The 18,897-nt window shown below is 38.7% G+C and overlaps 6 protein-coding genes across 10 annotated transcripts; 2 read left to right on the forward strand and 4 right to left on the reverse strand.

Moving 5' to 3' along the window:
* LOC104717559 (peroxygenase 1) lies at positions 340–2,195 on the forward strand. Of its 2 annotated transcripts, none has more exons than XM_010435146.2 (6): positions 340–516; positions 931–1,080; positions 1,172–1,257; positions 1,397–1,491; positions 1,566–1,691; positions 1,818–2,195. In XM_010435146.2, exons 1-6 carry the CDS (start codon positions 399–401, stop codon positions 1,978–1,980), a joined length of 738 nt encoding a protein of 245 aa, XP_010433448.1. In that variant the 5' UTR covers positions 340–398; the 3' UTR covers positions 1,981–2,195. The 2 variants fall into 2 exon arrangements, with proteins under 2 accessions (XP_010433448.1, XP_010433447.1); XM_010435145.2 differs by having other exon boundaries at positions 353–516; positions 889–1,080.
* Positions 2,055–3,503, reverse strand: LOC104717558. Its single transcript, XM_010435144.2, has 2 exons — positions 2,634–3,503; positions 2,055–2,563 (listed from the first exon to the last, which is right to left on the reverse strand). The coding sequence occupies exon 1, from the start codon at positions 3,330–3,332 to the stop codon at positions 2,637–2,639; it is 696 nt and encodes a 231-aa protein (XP_010433446.1). The 5' UTR covers positions 3,333–3,503; the 3' UTR covers positions 2,055–2,563; positions 2,634–2,636.
* Positions 3,600–5,903, forward strand: LOC104717557 (serine/threonine-protein phosphatase PP-X isozyme 1). Its single transcript, XM_010435142.2, has 8 exons — positions 3,600–3,942; positions 4,298–4,450; positions 4,559–4,621; positions 4,697–4,782; positions 4,879–4,954; positions 5,039–5,307; positions 5,413–5,491; positions 5,575–5,903. Exons 1-8 carry the CDS (start codon positions 3,802–3,804, stop codon positions 5,623–5,625), a joined length of 918 nt encoding a protein of 305 aa, XP_010433444.1. The 5' UTR covers positions 3,600–3,801; the 3' UTR covers positions 5,626–5,903.
* On the reverse strand, positions 6,108–7,653 carry LOC104717560 (V-type proton ATPase subunit e2). 2 transcript variants are annotated; one of them, XM_010435147.1, is made up of 4 exons: positions 7,543–7,653; positions 7,315–7,444; positions 6,882–6,929; positions 6,108–6,469 (listed from the first exon to the last, which is right to left on the reverse strand). In XM_010435147.1, the coding sequence occupies exons 2-4, from the start codon at positions 7,410–7,412 to the stop codon at positions 6,403–6,405; spliced, it is 213 nt and encodes a 70-aa protein (XP_010433449.1). In that variant the 5' UTR covers positions 7,413–7,444; positions 7,543–7,653; the 3' UTR covers positions 6,108–6,402. The 2 variants fall into 2 exon arrangements, with proteins under 2 accessions (XP_010433449.1, XP_010433450.1); XM_010435148.1 differs by having other exon boundaries at positions 7,315–7,427; positions 7,543–7,645.
* Positions 8,129–11,945, reverse strand: LOC104717561 (DNA topoisomerase 1 alpha-like). The gene is made up of 14 exons (XM_019230672.1): positions 11,130–11,945; positions 10,806–10,999; positions 10,542–10,626; positions 10,408–10,467; positions 10,189–10,283; positions 9,938–10,091; positions 9,714–9,839; positions 9,535–9,615; positions 9,307–9,397; positions 9,084–9,217; positions 8,795–8,953; positions 8,589–8,692; positions 8,326–8,494; positions 8,129–8,222 (listed from the first exon to the last, which is right to left on the reverse strand). Exons 1-14 carry the CDS (start codon positions 11,943–11,945, stop codon positions 8,154–8,156), a joined length of 2,337 nt encoding a protein of 778 aa, XP_019086217.1. The 3' UTR covers positions 8,129–8,153.
* LOC104717562 (fimbrin-1-like) lies at positions 12,814–18,329 on the reverse strand. 3 transcript variants are annotated; one of them, XM_010435150.2, is made up of 15 exons: positions 18,093–18,329; positions 17,604–17,859; positions 17,338–17,508; positions 17,002–17,240; positions 16,730–16,901; positions 16,580–16,618; positions 16,433–16,501; positions 16,230–16,346; positions 14,756–14,967; positions 14,317–14,469; positions 13,976–14,175; positions 13,706–13,863; positions 13,516–13,612; positions 13,339–13,430; positions 12,814–13,236 (listed from the first exon to the last, which is right to left on the reverse strand). In XM_010435150.2, exons 2-15 carry the CDS (start codon positions 17,709–17,711, stop codon positions 12,970–12,972), a joined length of 2,094 nt encoding a protein of 697 aa, XP_010433452.1. In that variant the 5' UTR covers positions 17,712–17,859; positions 18,093–18,329; the 3' UTR covers positions 12,814–12,969. The 3 variants fall into 3 exon arrangements, with proteins under 3 accessions (XP_010433452.1, XP_010433454.1, XP_010433453.1); XM_010435152.2 differs by lacking the exons at positions 14,317–14,469; positions 14,756–14,967 and adding exons at positions 15,400–15,552; positions 15,840–16,051; XM_010435151.2 differs by lacking the exon at positions 18,093–18,329 and having other exon boundaries at positions 17,604–18,057.

An 18,897-nucleotide genomic window follows, 5' to 3' on the forward strand; every position in this document is an offset into this window, starting at 1 on the left:
TGTTTCTCTTCATAGAGAGCGAGTATGGAACACGTACTCAAGTAGCGAGTGGTGTTAGTACTCGAAGTTGGGCCCTTATTAAAAGCACACTGAGGCCCAATACATTGTTTGCGTTGAGATTACTGATTTTAGCGGGGCAGACAAGAAAAGAAAAGAGTGATGAAACATGGAAGCAAACGTGTCGTCAGAGTCATGTCAAGTGTAAGACAGAGGAAGAGAGAAGAGAGGTGCGTCAAGGACAAGAAAAGAGATGTCAATCGCTGCTTTCATCGGCGCGTGCATGTTCGCCACGCACATCAATCAAACCAATTCTTATTATTACCACCTCATTATTCTTTACGCTAAAACACACACATATACATTGCACTCAGTCTAGACAGAGAGAGATAGAGAGAAAGATGGGTACTAAAACGGAAATGATGGAGAGAGACGCAATGGCTACCGTGGCTCCTTACGCGCCGGTCACTTACCATCGCCGTGCTCGTGTTGACTTGGATGATAGACTTCCTAAACCTTGTAACACCTTTTTCTTTACTTCCATTTCTATCCTTAATTGTATAGTCAATACACATATACATAGGCGCACATATTGATGTAGACATAGATGGTTGAACACTTGAACTAAACAAACCCTTTTGGATATAACTAAGGACCAACCCCCAAACTTTTGAATGCAATTCATATGTATCTATATGCATAATGCATGTATTTGACGTTCATGATCTTCTTATGTATAGGTGTAGCTCAAAAAATGTATAGAAATCTGTAAGTTTTTAAAATGATACGTATATGATGGTAATTAATGTATTAACACACATGCACATGTATATTCCACTGCCACATACACATACCGTACATGGAACAATGGAATATTGTTTTGTTTCCTAGATATGCAGAGTTATGTATTATATATGTATGGAATGCGTGTAGATATGCCGAGAGCATTGCAAGCACCAGACAGAGAACATCCTTACGGAACCCCAGGCCATAAGAATTACGGACTTAGTGTTCTCCAGCAACATGTCGCCTTCTTTGATATCGATGATAATGGCATTATCTACCCTTGGGAGACCTACTCTGGTATATGTCTAAACACATAGGTTATATATCTATTTCAGGTTCATCTTTTTCCGTTAGTCTATATAAGAAAATTTTATTCCAACATGATTAGGACTGCGAATGCTTGGTTTCAATATCATCGGGTCGCTTATAATAGCTGCTGTTATCAACTTGGCCCTTAGCTATGCTACTCTTCCGGTAACACCTCTCATCCTGATTCGACATATATCACAGATCTCTAATGATTGTACTCTACACTCGGAAATATATGTGATCGATTAGCCTAGAGATCGATATTCTTTTTATATAGTGTTTGTCTTGACTCTTGATCATACAGGGATGGTTACCTTCACCTTTCTTCCCTATATACATACACAACATACACAAGTCGAAGCATGGAAGTGACTCGCAAACATATGACAATGAAGGAAGGTAGTGACCATTCTTTTGAAAAATAATCGGTTAATTGATACAAAATATGATGTTTGATGAATTTGGTTTTTCAGGTTTATGCCGGTGAATCTTGAGTTGATATTTAGCAAATATGCAAAAACCTTGCCAGACAAGTTGAGTCTTGGGGAACTATGGGAGATGACAGAAGGAAATCGTGATGCGTGGGACATTTTCGGATGGTACAATTGCTGCATATATATAAGCCTTCCTTTTATTTACCCTTTAAATAGTTTATCGAATGAATGTAGTAAACTAGAGCATTAATAGTGCGGATGTAATTCTAATGTTTGGGTCATATGTATTAGGATTGCTGGCAAAGTGGAGTGGGGACTGTTGTACTTGCTAGCGAGGGATGAAGAAGGGTTTTTGTCAAAAGAAGCAATTAGGCGGTGTTTCGATGGCAGCTTGTTCGAGTACTGCGCCAAGATCTACGCTGGTATCAGTGAAGACAAGACAGCATACTACTAAAGGTATCCTTTACGTTAAGGAATTGATCGACGCTTTAGGCTAATAATCGATCCATGTTAAGAGATCTATGTTTGTTCTTTTTCCAAATCTGTATGGTAAAGTATATGTTGCAGCTTATATAGATAAGCTTGTGTGTCCTGTTGCGTTAGTCTGTTTGTATCAACCTTTTTTCAATTTAAAAGAAATATATACAACCAAAAGTGTATTGAAATATATGTGCACATAATCTTTAGAAAGAGCCCTAAATCAAAAACAAAAAAATCTGCTTGTACGTGTTTTCTAGAAAACAAAATGACCAACGAGTCAATGATATGTTGAGCTCTAAAGAGATTGGAGCTCAGCCTCCGACACACCGACATGTACAGTTGCATGTAACCCCACTAAACTCTTTTAAAGTTGTTGATAGTTCATTACTTGTTTCCGAAGCGCCAAGATTCCTAAGAAACATTTAGATCAGAACCCAACTTCAAAGAGAAGATAGAGAAAGCTTTCGCTGATCTTGAATTCGCAAGAAACATTGCAGCTTCCATCAACTGTGTTGCTTCTTGAGTTATACAAAACAAGTATGGTCATTTTAAAACTCCTGCACAAATACACACATCATCAAGTATGGTTCATCGCAACCAAAGGAGAGCAATGCAAGATAAAAACACCTCTCAGGTAGGAGAGTCTTGAACTTTGAATAGTATACTAGTCCTTTTGGATTCTTGTAGAGTTACATTGGCAACATCAACGACCTTCGAATTAGTGAACAACTTAGAAACGTCTCTAACTTCGTCTCCACCACATTCATCAACCGCAACCACACAAAACCCGCCGCCTCTCACCGTCCTCTCCATCTCCTCCACAAACCGCCACGGGAACAGAGCTTCAGCGAGATGCGCCGTGAATGCGAAATCGAAAACACCGTCGAAAAATGGAAGGTTATGAGGATCAGCTCTTTTTACAAGAGGAACCGAATCGACCAACTCAACCGCGGTCACATCAGCTAATCCGATCTGAGAAAGAGCCATCGGAGCGTGGCCTGCGCCGGCGGATAGACAGAGAGCTTTGGTGTGATTCTGAAGAAATCCGAGATCGCGAAACCGAATGAAGTAATCGGAGAAGGAAGAGAGACGCGATTTCCAAGCTTTAGATGACCAGGTTCTAGCGTTCTTCTTCGGAAGAGGAAGATGCTGCCGAGGCGATGAATCGCAGGTGGATCTCGGGAAATGCGTATGAGGTTTCGACGGAACTTCTGGTGAAATACAAGTTTTCGGCGTCTGGAGAATCATAATCACCATTATCAATGTTCCGATGCTTAAGAAGGCGACTGAGACTTTGTTCAGCATTTTCTCGACGTTTCTCTCCATAGTCGTCCGTCGCCGATCATCAACCCCAGTCTCCGATCGAATTGGGACTTTGCCGTTATCTCTTCGCTGATGTAAAACACATTAACGTTAATAGGCCCAACTTATGCCCATCTTCTTCTGGGTTGGTTTAGAACGTTAAATTTAATAAATTGAGGATGAATGTACAATTTCAGAAAAGAAGTGGGGTGGTTTTAAATATAATCTAAAACATTAGGAGGGAAATAGAAACTTGGTGGGGGGCAAAAAAAAAAAAAAAATACATTCCTGCGGAGAGGAGCAAAGAACTCTCTCTCCTGGGGAAGAAGACGACGGTAACTAACACCACTTTGAGAGTAGTGAATTTTTCAGTGGCGAGGGTTGGGTTTGGTTGATTTCTTCTAATTCATCAGATTCAAGGATCGTTTCCGGGGGCTGAAGCGGAATTAGAAGGAAGGAGAAGAGAAGAGGGGAGGAGAAGAGAGGTTGAAAAATGTCAGACCTAGATCGGCAGATAGAGCAGCTGAAGCGATGCGAACCATTGATCGAATCGGAGGTGAAGGCTCTTTGCCTCAAAGCCATGGAAATTCTTGTTGAAGAGAGTAATGTTCAAAGAGTTGATGCCCCTGTCACTGTAAGTTCTTGCTTCTCGATCTGGGATTCGGAATTAGTATACCAATTAACTAGAAAGAACTGGTTTCATTGTGTCTTGGAAGTAGTATTACGAGCTTGTAATCAAGAAACTTGAAGAAATTGGGGCGCGGGTGATTTCGGGTCTTTGAAATATTGGTTCGTAATGTTTTGTCAAATGGTAGTCATTCGTAGGATCCAGTGAACGACTTGTTTTTTTGGTTTTGTTTTCCATTGTTACAAGTCGAAAGATTTCAAGGGCAGTAAAGTTACAGGCGTTGAGATGTTAGAGTAGATATGATTGATGTGTTTACGATTTGCAAGAAATGCTAATCCTTGGAAATTTTGTCTTGGAATAGTTATGTGGTGACATCCATGGGCAGTTCTATGACATGATGGAGCTTTTCAAAGTTGGGGGTGATTGCCCTAAGACCAACTATTTGTTTATGGGAGATTTTGTTGATCGTGGATATTACTCAGTTGAGACATTTCTACTTCTACTCGCACTCAAGGTAACTCTCAGGACTTTGTTTTACTTTGTTGTGGACCTGTGTGGTTTATGCGATTCTGTTAAGTGGGTTTTTAGAATCACTTAAGTGGGTTGCTTTGATATTCTTTAGGTTAGATATCCAGACCGCATAACTCTCATCAGAGGAAACCACGAAAGCAGGCAGATCACACAGGTGAGTGCAGTCTCATTGAAATTTTCGATTTTATGTGTATATTTTTAGACTATTCACACAGTCTGCTTTTAGTAGGTTTATGGATTTTATGATGAGTGTCTGCGTAAATATGGCTCTGTGAATGTCTGGAAATACTGCACTGACATCTTTGACTACATGAGGTACTCACAGCAGCATCTACTCTATTTGTGTTAGGTTTTTTGGTTCTCTTTGGAATGAACTGACTCCTTAATATATCTTTTTTTTTTGTACAAAAGTCTCTCAGCAGTTGTTGAGAACAAGATATTCTGTGTTCATGGTGGTCTCTCTCCAGCTATTATGACTCTTGACCAGGTTAGTTAAAAGTTCTCTCTACTGATATAGTAAGAAGTTTCCACCTAGAATGAGTTAACTGACGGACCCCTACATTTATGGCAGATCAGGACGATTGACCGGAAGCAAGAAGTTCCACATGATGGTGCCATGTGTGACCTCCTATGGTCTGATCCTGAAGATATTGTTGATGGCTGGGGATTGAGCCCTCGTGGTGCTGGATTCCTTTTTGGTGGCAGTGTTGTCACGTCTTTCAACCACACAAACAACATAGACTACATAGCCCGAGCCCATCAACTAGTTATGGAGGGTTACAAATGGATGTTCGATAGCCAGATTGTGACAGTGTGGTCAGCCCCGAATTACTGTTACAGGTTAATAAAATTCTCAGAGCTGTGTGTTTCAGTCTATGTATCTTAACTATCTTCTTTCCTTTTAGCTTGAGTTTTGCATTTACTCCTATTTCAACTATGCTCCAGATGTGGCAATGTGGCTTCGATTCTAGAGCTCGATGAGAATCTGAATAAAGAATTCCGTGTGTTTGATGCTGCCCAGCAGGTATGAGCCTTTTAGTAATATGTTACTTTCCCGTTCTGGTTCCCGATTAGCAGATCAGTAGACTGACACATATCTAAATGCAGGACTCAAGAGGGCCACCTGCCAAAAAACCTGCCCCTGATTACTTCCTGTAATGGGCAAAACTTCGAAAACCCCTATTCCCTAAGTAGAACTAGCATGGATTCAACACCGTTGAAGAGGAAGAGAAGTACAATTCGTTCAGTGTTTAGGTCGAGGTGCAGAAGAATATACTCTACAATTGTTTCAGGGGAGTTCCACTTAGTTCACAAGGACTGGTCGAACTGGGTTTGTCTAAAAAAGATACTGTTGTTTCCGGTTTTGGTGTAACTGTAGGCCAAAGAGTGTTTTTGTGTGTAATGGTAGTTAAGAGAGTGATTTTTTCCTGATTCAAGTTTGTACTTTCTTAGGAGATAAATAAAGACCTCAAGCAGTTTTGGAGCTCACAATAGCTTCAATAGAATTTCAAAGGGAACACATTAAGACAATTATCACAGGCATGTCAGATAGACAAATACATTGTTATTGTTTCAGGCTTGGCGTTTGATAGGAACTTGCCAAGAACAGTAAGAAAATCACAAAATTCCTTGGTGGGCGATAATGGGAAATGGCGGATATTCTTCCAAATATTTTACTTCATCAACAATACACTCATTCTCTAGTATAGTCTTTGAGTATATGAAGACTGTTTCAAGAATTGAATGAGAGACAAAAGATTTAATAATAAAGAGGGGAAAAGTTTAGTTGTTCCACACCGCGATAAGAATTACGAAGGGGAAAACAAATATGTTTTGAAGAAGATACAGAAAGAGCAGCGGGGGGCTCTTACTCAAATTTGTGCATTGGTTTCCTAGTTTGAGAACATGGGTTTCTTGTTTTGAGTAGATTGTTTTCTACTCTACCTCGCTTAGGATAGGAACAATGAGAGGCTTCATCTGCGCAATGTATACAATTGCCCACCTGCCAATGCAAAGAAACAAAAACGATGCAATGAATCAATATGGCATATAAGGACACTTTGGCAGCAGATAGTAGAACAACCAATAATGTTCGAGTTGTGAAACTTCTCACTCAATGTGAAAGCTAGTTCATTGGCTTAAGATAAGTCGAACAGATAAATGACTGATGTCCATCTAGAACTGTCGAGATATTATATTGTTCTAACTTATAACCACAAAAGAACTGGAACTAGTGAAGCCTAGAAGGATCTATCTCTTGATGATTACTGTTGATCAAGGCATGGAAACAATAGCAAACAAGAGAGGCCGGATACAATAAAAAAAAAAAAACAGAGAGGATGAACCATGAGACAAAATGCAAACCAGTGTCTAGCAAGGAAAGGAAAAAAGTAGTGCAAAAAACATAAACTTACATCATCCAACAGCAGACGGTGGCAGTGATGACCAAAGTAAGATGTAGCCTGTTTCATGAAAAACAAAAAAACAAAAAAAACAAAGACTTGATATTTGCTCTAACGAAGAAGAATGGTTATCAAATATATATATATATATATATATATATATATCTCCGAGCAAAGAAGTAGGAAACTATTTAGACGGATGAGTTAACAAGGCAGACAATATATATAAACCACATTTCTCCACCACAAGAGTTTGATTAGAATTGTGAGTCTACTACTTGTTCACATATTTTGGTCTACCAATTATCGAATCTAAGCAAGCGCAAAGAGATAAATAATGATTCGAGCTACTCAATTGTTACCGGAAAACCTAACTACCGAAAATAAACCTTGACGAAGCAATCAATCAAACGAGAAGAAGCAAAATATCAGAAATTAAACATACAGATTGGTGGAGGGGCCTTTGTTGAAGCAGATTCTAGTGCAAATTGAAGCAATGATGCCTACGACAGCGAATATTAGGGATGTTACCAGAAAAGCCATGTCTGGTTGGTCGTCCTGAGAGATAGATAATCCTGCGATGTGATTTTTTAGGTTACAAAAAAAAAATCAAATAGCGATCCGGGAGAATCCGATTGAAACGAGAGAGAGGGAAGGTGTGCAGAGATCTCACAGATTGAAATGAAGCTTCCTTCGAGGATGATGATCAAGGATCGTCTTCGTGCGCAGAGTGATCTCTCCTTTGAGTCTCTCAACAAGGCCCAGATTTTGTCAGGGGCAATTTTGGCTTTTGTTTATATCAATTTTACGTGAACACGTGTCGTCAATTCTGTTAAAACCTCGAATTATTTTGACGCCAATTTTTACATTTTTGCGTATTTTACTTTTTCACATGTACGTACGATGAACCTCTATTTTCACTTTCTTTCTTAGTCTGTTGTTGAGCATGAACCACTTAATCTGTTGAGCAATTTTTTAAAAAGTAGTAAAACTCGTGAATTTATTTTTAAAATACACAGTCGAGAAATCACCTCTTCTTTGTATAAAGATAAAAAAAAAAAGAAAAAGGCTGATCTCGAATAGAAAACATAAAACTAAAGACAAAAATTTATTCAATTTCAGTTTTTCTATGAACGTTTAAATATTTTTTTTGTAGCATAACTGATATCATAAACGACTTAATAATAATAGAAACATCAATTACAAACAATTATTTTACGTCCTTTGTTTAATGTAGCCTCTAGCCTGGTTGCTCTGTATGAGAAACTCGCAGCTGCTGCAGATTTAGAATGTGAAGTCAGGTTCTACGTCCATCGCCCACGCAAATTTCTCCAGTAGAGACTTGTTGAATATCTATATAAAATGAACCACCCATTAGAAACCCTTATAAGTAGACACTAGACAGACTCTCTGTTTCTTGTTAGATCAATTTTTTGGAAGTTTTTTTTTTTTTTACCTTTTCAATGGGTACTTCATGGCGTTTGCACCACGCTACCGTGATCCTAGGATCCATGTAATTGATCTTAGACGTCCCTAGCGCCACCGTTTTCAAATCCTCCTTTGTCTGCATGTCTCGTTCCACCTTCTCTATCTTCATCATCTGTTGACCTATCTTCTTCTCCCACCTGAATGTCATTTAACATCACACACAACCACATTTTTTAAGAGTGTCTTAATTTGTCTAGCAAGTGAGAAAGGAAGGTTTGTTTTTTATCTTACGCTTCTGGAGTTATGTTTCTCGTTTTCTTTCCATCTGCGCCTTCCAACGGAGCTTTTCCCTTTTTAGCTCTCTCCAGATTGGTTGTAAGTTCTTTTAAACCCTCCTGCATGTGCCAAAGATTAGATGATGTAAATCAAGACAACTTTTCTTAAGTTTTCATACATTGGTTATCACATCTTGTATGTATACGCAGATTAATTTTTACCTTAAGGTCTTTTATTTTTCCAGCCAATCTCTCAACTTGTGCACCGTGAGACTTTGAAACTGTACGCTGGTGATTACAAATAATGGCTACTTCCTTGTTTGCTTGCTGGTAAACTACTGCTTTCTGCTTAACATCACCATCTCTAGTTTCTTGCCTCAACTGTCACAGCATCGAACCAGAACAAAACCGTGAAAATTGTATAACACAAGACTATATGGTTATATTACTTTACTAGTACAGATAATTTTTATAATTTGGAAATTGGAAGTAAACAAGGTTTCAGTCTTACCATTGTATCCAGTGTGATGGATGCATTGTAAGTACGGAATACTTTAGCTGTGAGGTCAGGCATAAGCTCCTTAAGATAAGCATTCAGTTTGTGTGTGTCTAACTCATCAAAAACATCGTCTGAATTGGATTTACCTGGATGGTACACAAGTTTAACCAAGTATCAGTTAAACCATGAGAAAATATTAAGTGTTTTAATAGACAAAGTCAAGTCTATAACTCACCAGCCCGGAACTGTCGAATGGTTTTGTAAACAGCAGGTTTAACCTCCACCGTATTCACATATTGGATTGAATCTTTACCAATGAAGTCGAACTATATACACATTTGGAAAAAAGACCAAAAGTTTGTGAGACTAATTAACAAGTCTGTCAAGAATAAGAAAAGATTGCATAATGCATAATATTGACTTCAACAAGTATGCTTTTCATATATGAAATTGATATATATACCTTTAACTTATTTGGAGGAACACACTCCACATTTCCTACTTTTAATGTACAACAACCAACAGTGTCCGCTTCATCGTCACCCTGACCAGAACAAGGAAAAAAGTATGAGAACTTCTTTCTTCATATATACTGGTAATAACCATTCACTTAAGAAAAAGAGAAGAAGTTACATATATTACCTTCTCATTACCAGCTCTAAGTGCCAATTTATCAATGAGATAGATAGCCACAGCTATCTGTCGCTTTGAAACATCCTTAGCAGTAAAATTTGTGGTGTACGATGCTCTTATATGGTCTACGTGGTCCTGAAGTCAAAAGCAAAAATATGTAGCTAAGAAAGAAAAGTGTGATAAACTAGCTAATTTACTACAACCTTCCATCAAAATGAAAGCTGAACTATTACCTTAAGCTTCCTGGCTTTCTCGTACTTCTTCTTGTCACTTTGGCCTTTCTGAGTACTGCTAGCCGACAATGAAACATACTTGAAACCTTGGTTTATAGGATCAGTCCAATAAGCTAGCCAGGTGACTGTGTCGTAATGCATTACTCCTTTCCATCTGCAAATTAATTAAGTAGAAGCTAATCATTGTTAGTACGAGACTATAACATTTCCCACTTACTATTTTTCCCAAAGAAACCGTGGAAGAAGATAACCTTTCACCAGGGATAGGACATTCAGGGATAGGAGCATCTTTCCCAAGATTTAGAGTAACGTCACAAGGATGGATACGCTTTTTCAATTTTCCCATCTGCAAGAGATCAGGCCATAGGCTTGTTAATGAAAGCAAAAAACGCAATAATTGCACTACCATTGAAGGCATTAAACCCAAAATGCAACTTGTTATATTGAACTATGCATGCAGATAAACAAACCTTGGGATGATCTCCTCGACCACGAAATAGCCCAGGAGGTTCAACGTTGAAATTTCCAACCTGAAAGAGAAGAACAAGTTAACAAGCCTAATCGCAAAAGATAGAGAACATTTACAAGATACGGGGAAGCTTACCTTCTCTTTGACACCGTCCACCACAGCCCACATATATTTCTCCTCCTTCTGTCTCGAAGCTTTTTTCACCTGCATATCATTAAAGCTGTTGATTACACCACGCAGTCATAAACAGAAAACATAGAAAGTTGTAACTGAATACATCCAAGCAACAAAAAAAATTCACTAAGATCATCACCCTTGCAAAAAAAGTTATCCTAAATCAATATGAATTGGGACTAAGTCATGAGAAAACCACATAATCCAATTAGGTGTAAAAATAACAAATATATTCTCTTTGAGTTTACCTTCTTCTGCTCCAAATGCCAATCATATATGGGGGTAAAGTCACAATCATCCAGCTTCTGTATCACATGATTTTGGCCAAGTAGTTTTCGCCAATCATTCCAAAAGTTCTCCCTAAATTGAGGTTTACTATAATAGTTTGTCTCCCTCAACACAGCAAACAGCGTTGCAACCTATCAGTAAAAAAGAATAAAATCATCAGCATAAATTAATGGAGCTGCTCCTTTGGAATATATTTAAGAATAATGACAGAAGAAAACACTCTGAGATATAGACTAAGACACTGAGGGATGGAGAGGTGACCTCTTCTTGCTCAGGAGATAAGTTGACTGGCTTCCCCTTATATAGAATCTTCACCCCATGAGGTTCATATGGAGGTGGAAAAGTGACACCATTGTGTTCCAAGGTAGTCCATTTCTTTTTCCCATCGCCTGAAGGTAAGGATTTTGAAGACTTAGCATAATTAAAGTCCTTAATCACTTTCTTGGACTTTTTGCTCCTTGTCTTGGACGGAGGAGAAACTACTCTTGTCGCTTTGGACTTAGTAGCTGATGACGTAGAACTCTGTTTTCCTACTTTAGGCTTTGCAGGTGGTTTCTTACTATTGGAGGAATTTGATGACTTGATTCTCTTGGCAATTGGAACATCATCGTCATCGTCGGTTTCATCTTCTTTCACAGACAATTGTTTACCCTTCCTCTTATCACCTTGTTTTCCTGTTTTCAAAGAATCTTGTTTCATTGAAACTGACGTTGATGAAGATGATACCTTGAGCTTCTTCATGGAAGATTGATCTGCAGAACTGCCCTTCTCCAGAAGCCTCTTACCAGATACCTTGTTAGCCGCCCCTTCGTTCTCAAGTGTGGAACTATTCTTTTCATCAGTAGAGTCTTGTTTATCATTCTTCTTTTGCAACCTTGACGCTATTGGAACTTCATCATCATCTGACTCATCTTCAACGATTTTACTTGGCCGCCTATTTAAAGGGGTATTCCTGAAAATTATAGAGCTTAAAGATCTAGCATCTTCAGAATCTCCGTTATGATCACTTCTCCTGAACGCTATAGGCTTATCATCATCGTCATCACTGTAGCCATCATGCCGAGCCTCCGTGGCCATACCCGATAAGTTCATGTTAACAAGTACTCCGACCAAACTTAACTTCTGATATGGAAATTCAAAACAAACAAAAATAGAAAGTGTCAGAGATTCCAAATAAAGCAATTTTTTTGACTATGACTATTGCGACGACTACTACAGAGCTTTTAAATAAAGCAAAACATAACCACTAGGGGCCAATGCAAACAGTTTTCATCCATAGTGCTCATATATCACTAATGTATTATTACATTACACAAACGTAAGCATCAAGGTAGCTTCCTATTCCACAAGAGTGTCTCCTACGTCTTCTATATACATACATAAAAGATCTCAATTAAAAAATCTGGGCTATACAGAGACTTTTTAATAAAATTATTTCCTACAACAGACACAGAAATTTGATAACAGTGTGCAATGGAAATAGAAAATCTCAAAATTCATACATGAAAATCCCCTATTTTGTGTTAAAACATCACAATGGCGTGCTGAATCAAAATCAAATTGGGTTTGAAACATTCTAACCTTACTCGAGAAGCGATGAAGCCTAACCCTCCTTGTCTCTCTCTCTCTTCTCTCCTGTAAGTTTTGTAGCTATCTCCTTGGCTTTAGATGCGAGGAACGCTGAGAGCCTAAGGCAGGGAGAGACTCTTTCTCATAAAGAGTGTTTAATTAACCCCTAGGCGGCTGTCTCTCCTTGGCTTTAGATGCGAGGAACGCTGAGAGCCTGAGGCATGTAGAGACTCTTTTTCATAACGAGAGTTTAACCCCAACCGACCTATTTCAGATGATTACATAATTTACATATTTATTTCTTAATTACGCGTATTAAAGAGACTATAAAGGTTAATTTCCTAAATACTTTAAAAAAGGTTTTGGCTTTATTTATCGTGTTTATTTTGGGGGTCAAAATGTTCTATTTAATTTATAAAGGGAAAATATACAAATATCCACAAATACAGATTACAGAAAGAAAAGTCAGTATTACAAAAGCTAAATTGCTCTAGAAAGAGATTCATATTCAATATAACATTTTGCTCTCTTTCTATTCGATGGATGTCTCCTCTGAGACAGTGGTGATGTCTGAAACCGCATCTGCATCGTTATCATCAACGGCCAAGCTTGAGACTTCGCGGCTCAATGAGGAAACTTCCTCCTCTTCAGTGACAGATGGAGCAGGGGACGCCCCTGTACTGGTGCACGTCGTGGTGGTGCTCTGAGTCGAGGAGGAATCTGAACTCTCCGATGAACGTCTCTGAAGACTCCAGTACATTATACTCGCCGTTAATATTAGGATCATCTTCTGATTCACCTGTCACAACATCCCAAAACACATCTCATCTAAGCAAATGCTCTTTCCGGTAAAAAAATACAAGAGAAATAGAGAATACAATATATAGATCTTGGTTCTAACCTCCATGATATCTTCAGGCAACAAGAAAACCGAACAACCGAGTTTTCTTGCAACGCTAACTATGTATGTAGCATTCAACCTCTTCTCATCATCTGTATGTTTCAACAATCATAAAAATAAGCTTTGATTCGGGTAAAAAGAGAAAGTAAGTAGAGTCTAGTAAAGAGAGTACTAAACCTGTTTCACCCTTGGTGACAAGATTCCAGTTTACAACTCTTGGCTCGACCGCCCATAGAAGGTCAAGGAAGAATAACCCGCTTGATAGACTCTTGTCCTAGAGAATTTTAATATGAACTAGAAAGTGATGACATACTTTATAAATTGTATTATGGCAAGTGTTTGAAGTAGTAATCGTGAAGAAAGGAACCTTGAAACTCTCGATTTTCGATTTTCTCCCCATGGTTCGTACTTTCCTGTTGGCCCAGCTGAGGATATCCGCATCAGTCATCTCTCTACCTTGTGCCCGAGATCTGAGACTCTTGAGAAGTTGGAGCATATGAAATCTCATCAACTGCCATAAGAGACCTGAGATAGACAACGATATCTCCAGTTTGTAAGGCGATCATCTTCATTCATCAAGCTAACAAATATTGAAACATGATCTCTCGGGTAATGATTACCAAGAATGAGTGATTACCAAGAATGAGCTTCTTATTCCCTTGAACTATGTCATTTCCAGCTACATTTACAAGTGACAATTTCAGCTGTTTCCCAATCATTACGACTTGATTGCAGTTCTCTACTTTTCTAAACGGCATCTTAATCGGCGGTTTGGAAGCATGCTTCCAGTTGACAGAACCGGGAGAGATCTTGTCAAGAACCTCCAGAAGAATCCATCTGCATAAATTAGTAAATAGAACGGACAAAAGGCTTCAGGACAAAAGAGGGTTTTCAGCTTTTTTCAAATGCAACATCATCAACTGCAGGTACAGTTTCTACTAATTGCTTGCTGTACTATGAGCTAAAAATAAAGCTTACCCATTTTTAACATCTTCAAATACATGATTGACATAACTGTCAATCCCGAGGCTGTTGATCCATAGTCGGTAGCATCGTTCATCTCTACAAGTCTGTAAATCTTCGGTCATCATCTCCGCAAATGAATACTTACCGTCCGTGTTTAGGCCATTCCTGTAACAAGTACAGACAGCTAGAGTAAAATCGAGTGCATAGACAACAAAACAGTTAAATCTTAACTGGAAACATCCCAGGTAAAGGGATTTCAGGTAAGAAGCTTTGAGTCATTGTATGAAAACCATTCTCCCCATTCTTTTTCCCATAACATTTAAAAGTTTGTTAGTCCACAATAACTTACAACAACAGATATTCTTTGAGTAAACCATCACCAGCCTAATTTAACAGGACAAGCCATCATCTATGAACTTTTTGAGAGATGAAAGTGTATTATAATACAAACCTTTCATGGAAAATTTGTGCCACAAATGCAAGATTCAAAGTTGGAGATCCTTCAACGATTTCTTCTGCAGTCAAGTATCGCTTGCAGTTCATTCTCTCTGCGTGACTGAGAACCAGTTCAGCCCTTGCAAGAGGATCCTTTGCATCTAGTGTATCCGGGTCACAGTGTTCAGGTGCGAGAACATTCAGCAGGAAGGCATATGCTTGTGCATCCTGGAGATTTACCAACAACACGCTTTTATCAGAAATATAGTTATGACTTAAATATAGTTCATATTATTTCTCTTATACAAGAACTGATATTGCTTCTGCATGTTGAAAGGAACAGTAGCACTTAAGTACAATCGTGAATTGAGAATCGCCTAACTAAAGATTTGGATAAGCAACAGAGAGAGGGTTCCTCCAAGTAGTACTTCNAACGGCATCTTAATCGGCGGTTTGGAAGCATGCTTCCAGTTGACAGAACCGGGAGAGATCTTGTCAAGAACCTCCAGAAGAATCCATCTGCATAAATTAGTAAATAGAACGGACAAAAGGCTTCAGGACAAAAGAGGGTTTTCAGCTTTTTTCAAATGCAACATCATCAACTGCAGGTACAGTTTCTACTAATTGCTTGCTGTACTATGAGCTAAAAATAAAGCTTACCCATTTTTAACATCTTCAAATACATGATTGACATAACTGTCAATCCCGAGGCTGTTGATCCATAGTCGGTAGCATCGTTCATCTCTACAAGTCTGTAAATCTTCGGTCATCATCTCCGCAAATGAATACTTACCATCCGTGTTTAGGCCATTCCTGTAACAAGTACAGACAGCTAGAGTAAAATCGAGTGCATAGAAAACAAAACAATCAAATCTTAACTGGAAACATCCCAGGTAAAGGGATTTCAGGTAAGAAGCTTTAAGTCATTGTATGAAAAACCATTCTCCCCATTCTTTTTTCCATAACATTCAAAAGTTTGTTAGTCCACAGTAACTTACAACAAGAGATGTTCTTCGAGTAAACCATCACCAGCCTAATTTAACAGGACAAGCCATCATCTATGAACTTTTTGAGAGATGAAAGTGTATCATAATACAAACCTTTCATGGAAAATTTGTGCCACAAATGCAAGATTCAAAGTTGGAGATCCTTCGACGATCTCTTCTGCAGTCAAGTATCGCTTGCAGTTCATTCTCTCTGCATGACTTAGAACCAGTTCAGCCCTTTCAAGAGGATCCTTTACATCTAGAGTACCCGGGTCACAGTGTTCAGGTGCGAGAACATTGAGCAGAAAGGAATAGGCTTGTGCATCCTGCAGATTTACCAGCAACACGTTTTTATCATAGAAATATAGTTGCATCCATGAAATTACCAAAACCTTCAGTATAGAATAAAATTTTATGTTTCTTTTATGCCCCTATACAAGAACTGATATTTGGATAAGCAACAGAGAGGGTTTCCTCCAAGTTGTACTTTGAGAAGCCAAGTACCTTCAAATCCGCAGAAAAGTTTGAGACGGTTTTCTTGTAACCTCCTTTCTTAAGATGGAAGTTCATCCATTTAAGTAAGACTTTCTCAGGGGGTAATCTCAGCAACTCCTCCACATCCTGCACCAAAGATAAACTTGTTACCATTAATAAGATTACAAGAAGCATATACATGGCTGTAAATGTGATTGGTATAGCTCAGTTACATCGCTATCCTCAACCAACTCAACAAGCTGAGGCGTCTTCTTTAAATTGAGATCAGCGAGTAGTTGAATCTGCAGTTACCAACATTATTTAGTAAATACACGATCCCAAAAAGGAAAACTAAGAAACACAAAACGGACAAGTGGAACCTTTATGAGTTGTGAAACCAATCCAAGCACCAGGTGAGGCTGCAAAACATCATAAAACCTCCCCGGTCAGAACGGTGCACATTCATCTTAGCCCTACGGCCAGTAAAAACAAATTACACTTGTACAGAATACTAAGTAGACAAAACATACCCGTCCTTCAGCGAGGTCCTGTGTCCCAATATTAACAACAGTACATCCAACGGCTTTCGCAGAGTTTAGACAAAGCGTGTGATTCTCATTTCTCTCCCACGGGTTGAGTACACTCTTCGTGTTGATTGTTCGTTCATCTATTGTCCCGGGAACAGCTACATTTATAAGCTTACTACACCAGAAAGGAAGGAAGAGAAACGCATAAAAGGCAGAAATCATAGGCATTCTGTACGTGTTGAGATGGACTCTTAACATATGAATGTGCACCTTACCACAGAAGTACGCCATCTTTGACAAGTTCATACAAATCATTAGAATCAGGGTCAAGAGGAAGGAACTGCTTCAAAAAGGGGTCGTCCCCAAGATATCTGTTGATGTGCTGAACAAAAGGACCCTTCTCCGACTGATATATAGTGTGAAGAAGTGTCGTTGTACAAGCTTTAAGAAACGCGGATGAGTTCTTATGACCACCAGACTTCTCAGCTGCTTTACCTAGCAAGTTAAGATATATCTGCACATAAAGATCAATCCAAAAAACCACATTCTATAAATACACCACAATGATACTCAATCCAAAACTCGATCCATTAAGAAACAAAGAAACATACCTTGAGAAACTCTTCAAAACCCACATCACTGCTTATATCAGAACCCAATTCACATAGCATCCCCCTGATTTCGTCCTCCTTAAATGTAGCAGTAAGTGCCTTCAGCTTTGCCAATAGAGGAGGGAGATCATCTATAGTGATATTCCCACTCTGATTCTTCAAAGATACGAACTACACCACAAATCAAAACGATTACATCCACTGTAAGACATGTAAAAACTGTATATAGAGAGAACGATATGAAAGAAAAAAAAAAAAGAAGAAACCTTGGAATGGAGAGTCCGAAGTTCGACTTGAGTGAACTGATTCTGCAGCCATGGATCCGAAACGACAACACCCACGAACCCAGACGACATCTCACCGTGGTTTACCATTCACGGGGAAAAGAAAGTTTCAATCTTTCCCCCACAAAACCACCTAAAAACCCTTCTTAGACCACGAATATAGAAACCCTCCGTTCGATTCTCCAAGGAAACAGATTCATCTTAAGCTCAACTCATAGAAATTTGAAGAATTTTTAATCTGTGGCCGAGATAAAAAGAAGCAAATATATCTCACCGAATGAAAGATTTTGTCCTTAAAATAGCAAAAGAGAAGCGATGATACTAATCTCAGAACAGGACAAAACTGAGGTAACCGACCAAATCAAGAAAGATAAAGAACAAATACGACTCCATCACGCAAACTACTATCTAACACTAATCTCGAAAGATATCTAAGATAATCCCAATGCATAAGATAAATTAGCCTCTAACCTCGGGTGAAGATAAATTCGGCGTTGAAACACTATAACATGTGGGAAGTGACCAAAGACGGAAGCAATAAGCCGCAATGTGCAAAAGGGTCACGTGAACCAAACCCCAATTAGAGGAAGAAGATGGATTCGGTTGAGAGAGAGATAGAGATGGAGACGATTTATCTGCTTCGTGTGAGCAAATTAGGAAGGCCGTGAAGCGAGAGAGCCGTAGAGGGAGGGAAATAAAAACTGGGTTCTTTTTATGTTTCGTGCAAAAGCCAAAAAAGGCTCAGTGGCATTGAATGCTTGATTTTGATATTTCAATGTCACGCGCCGCGAGTGAAGCGTAGGTTTTGGAACTCGCTTTGAAACGAATACACGTGGCGAAGCACTGCTTCCACGTAGACAAACGACGCTGACCTCACGACGTAACGACTTGTCTACGTGTCACTTCTCTTTCTTTTTTGTTGACGGTCTACTGTGTTCTAACTTCTAAGGTCAAATTCAATTAATGTCAGCAAACATAGTTTTGTGTTTTTGAAAGGATGCTACTTCTTCGAAAACTTCCTAAGTGAAACAGTTATTTCATTCACCTTATTTTAGGTCTTATTTTGGCTTACCATTTAGCCAATTAATAGGTTGGGTTGAATGATCATTTAGCCAATTTTTTACCATTTAAGATAAATAAGTTGGAAAAATTATTCAAACCATTCAACCAAAAAAGCTGGAGAAATGAACAAATTATAAAAGAAATTTGTTCAACTCTTTCATCTCCTATTTAGTAGATGAATGAGTTGAATGTTATTCAACCAATTTTATTTAAC

Source organism: Camelina sativa, chromosome 10 (assembly GCF_000633955.1).
Source record: "Camelina sativa cultivar DH55 chromosome 10, Cs, whole genome shotgun sequence".
Classification (NCBI taxonomy): domain Eukaryota; kingdom Viridiplantae; phylum Streptophyta; class Magnoliopsida; order Brassicales; family Brassicaceae; genus Camelina; species Camelina sativa.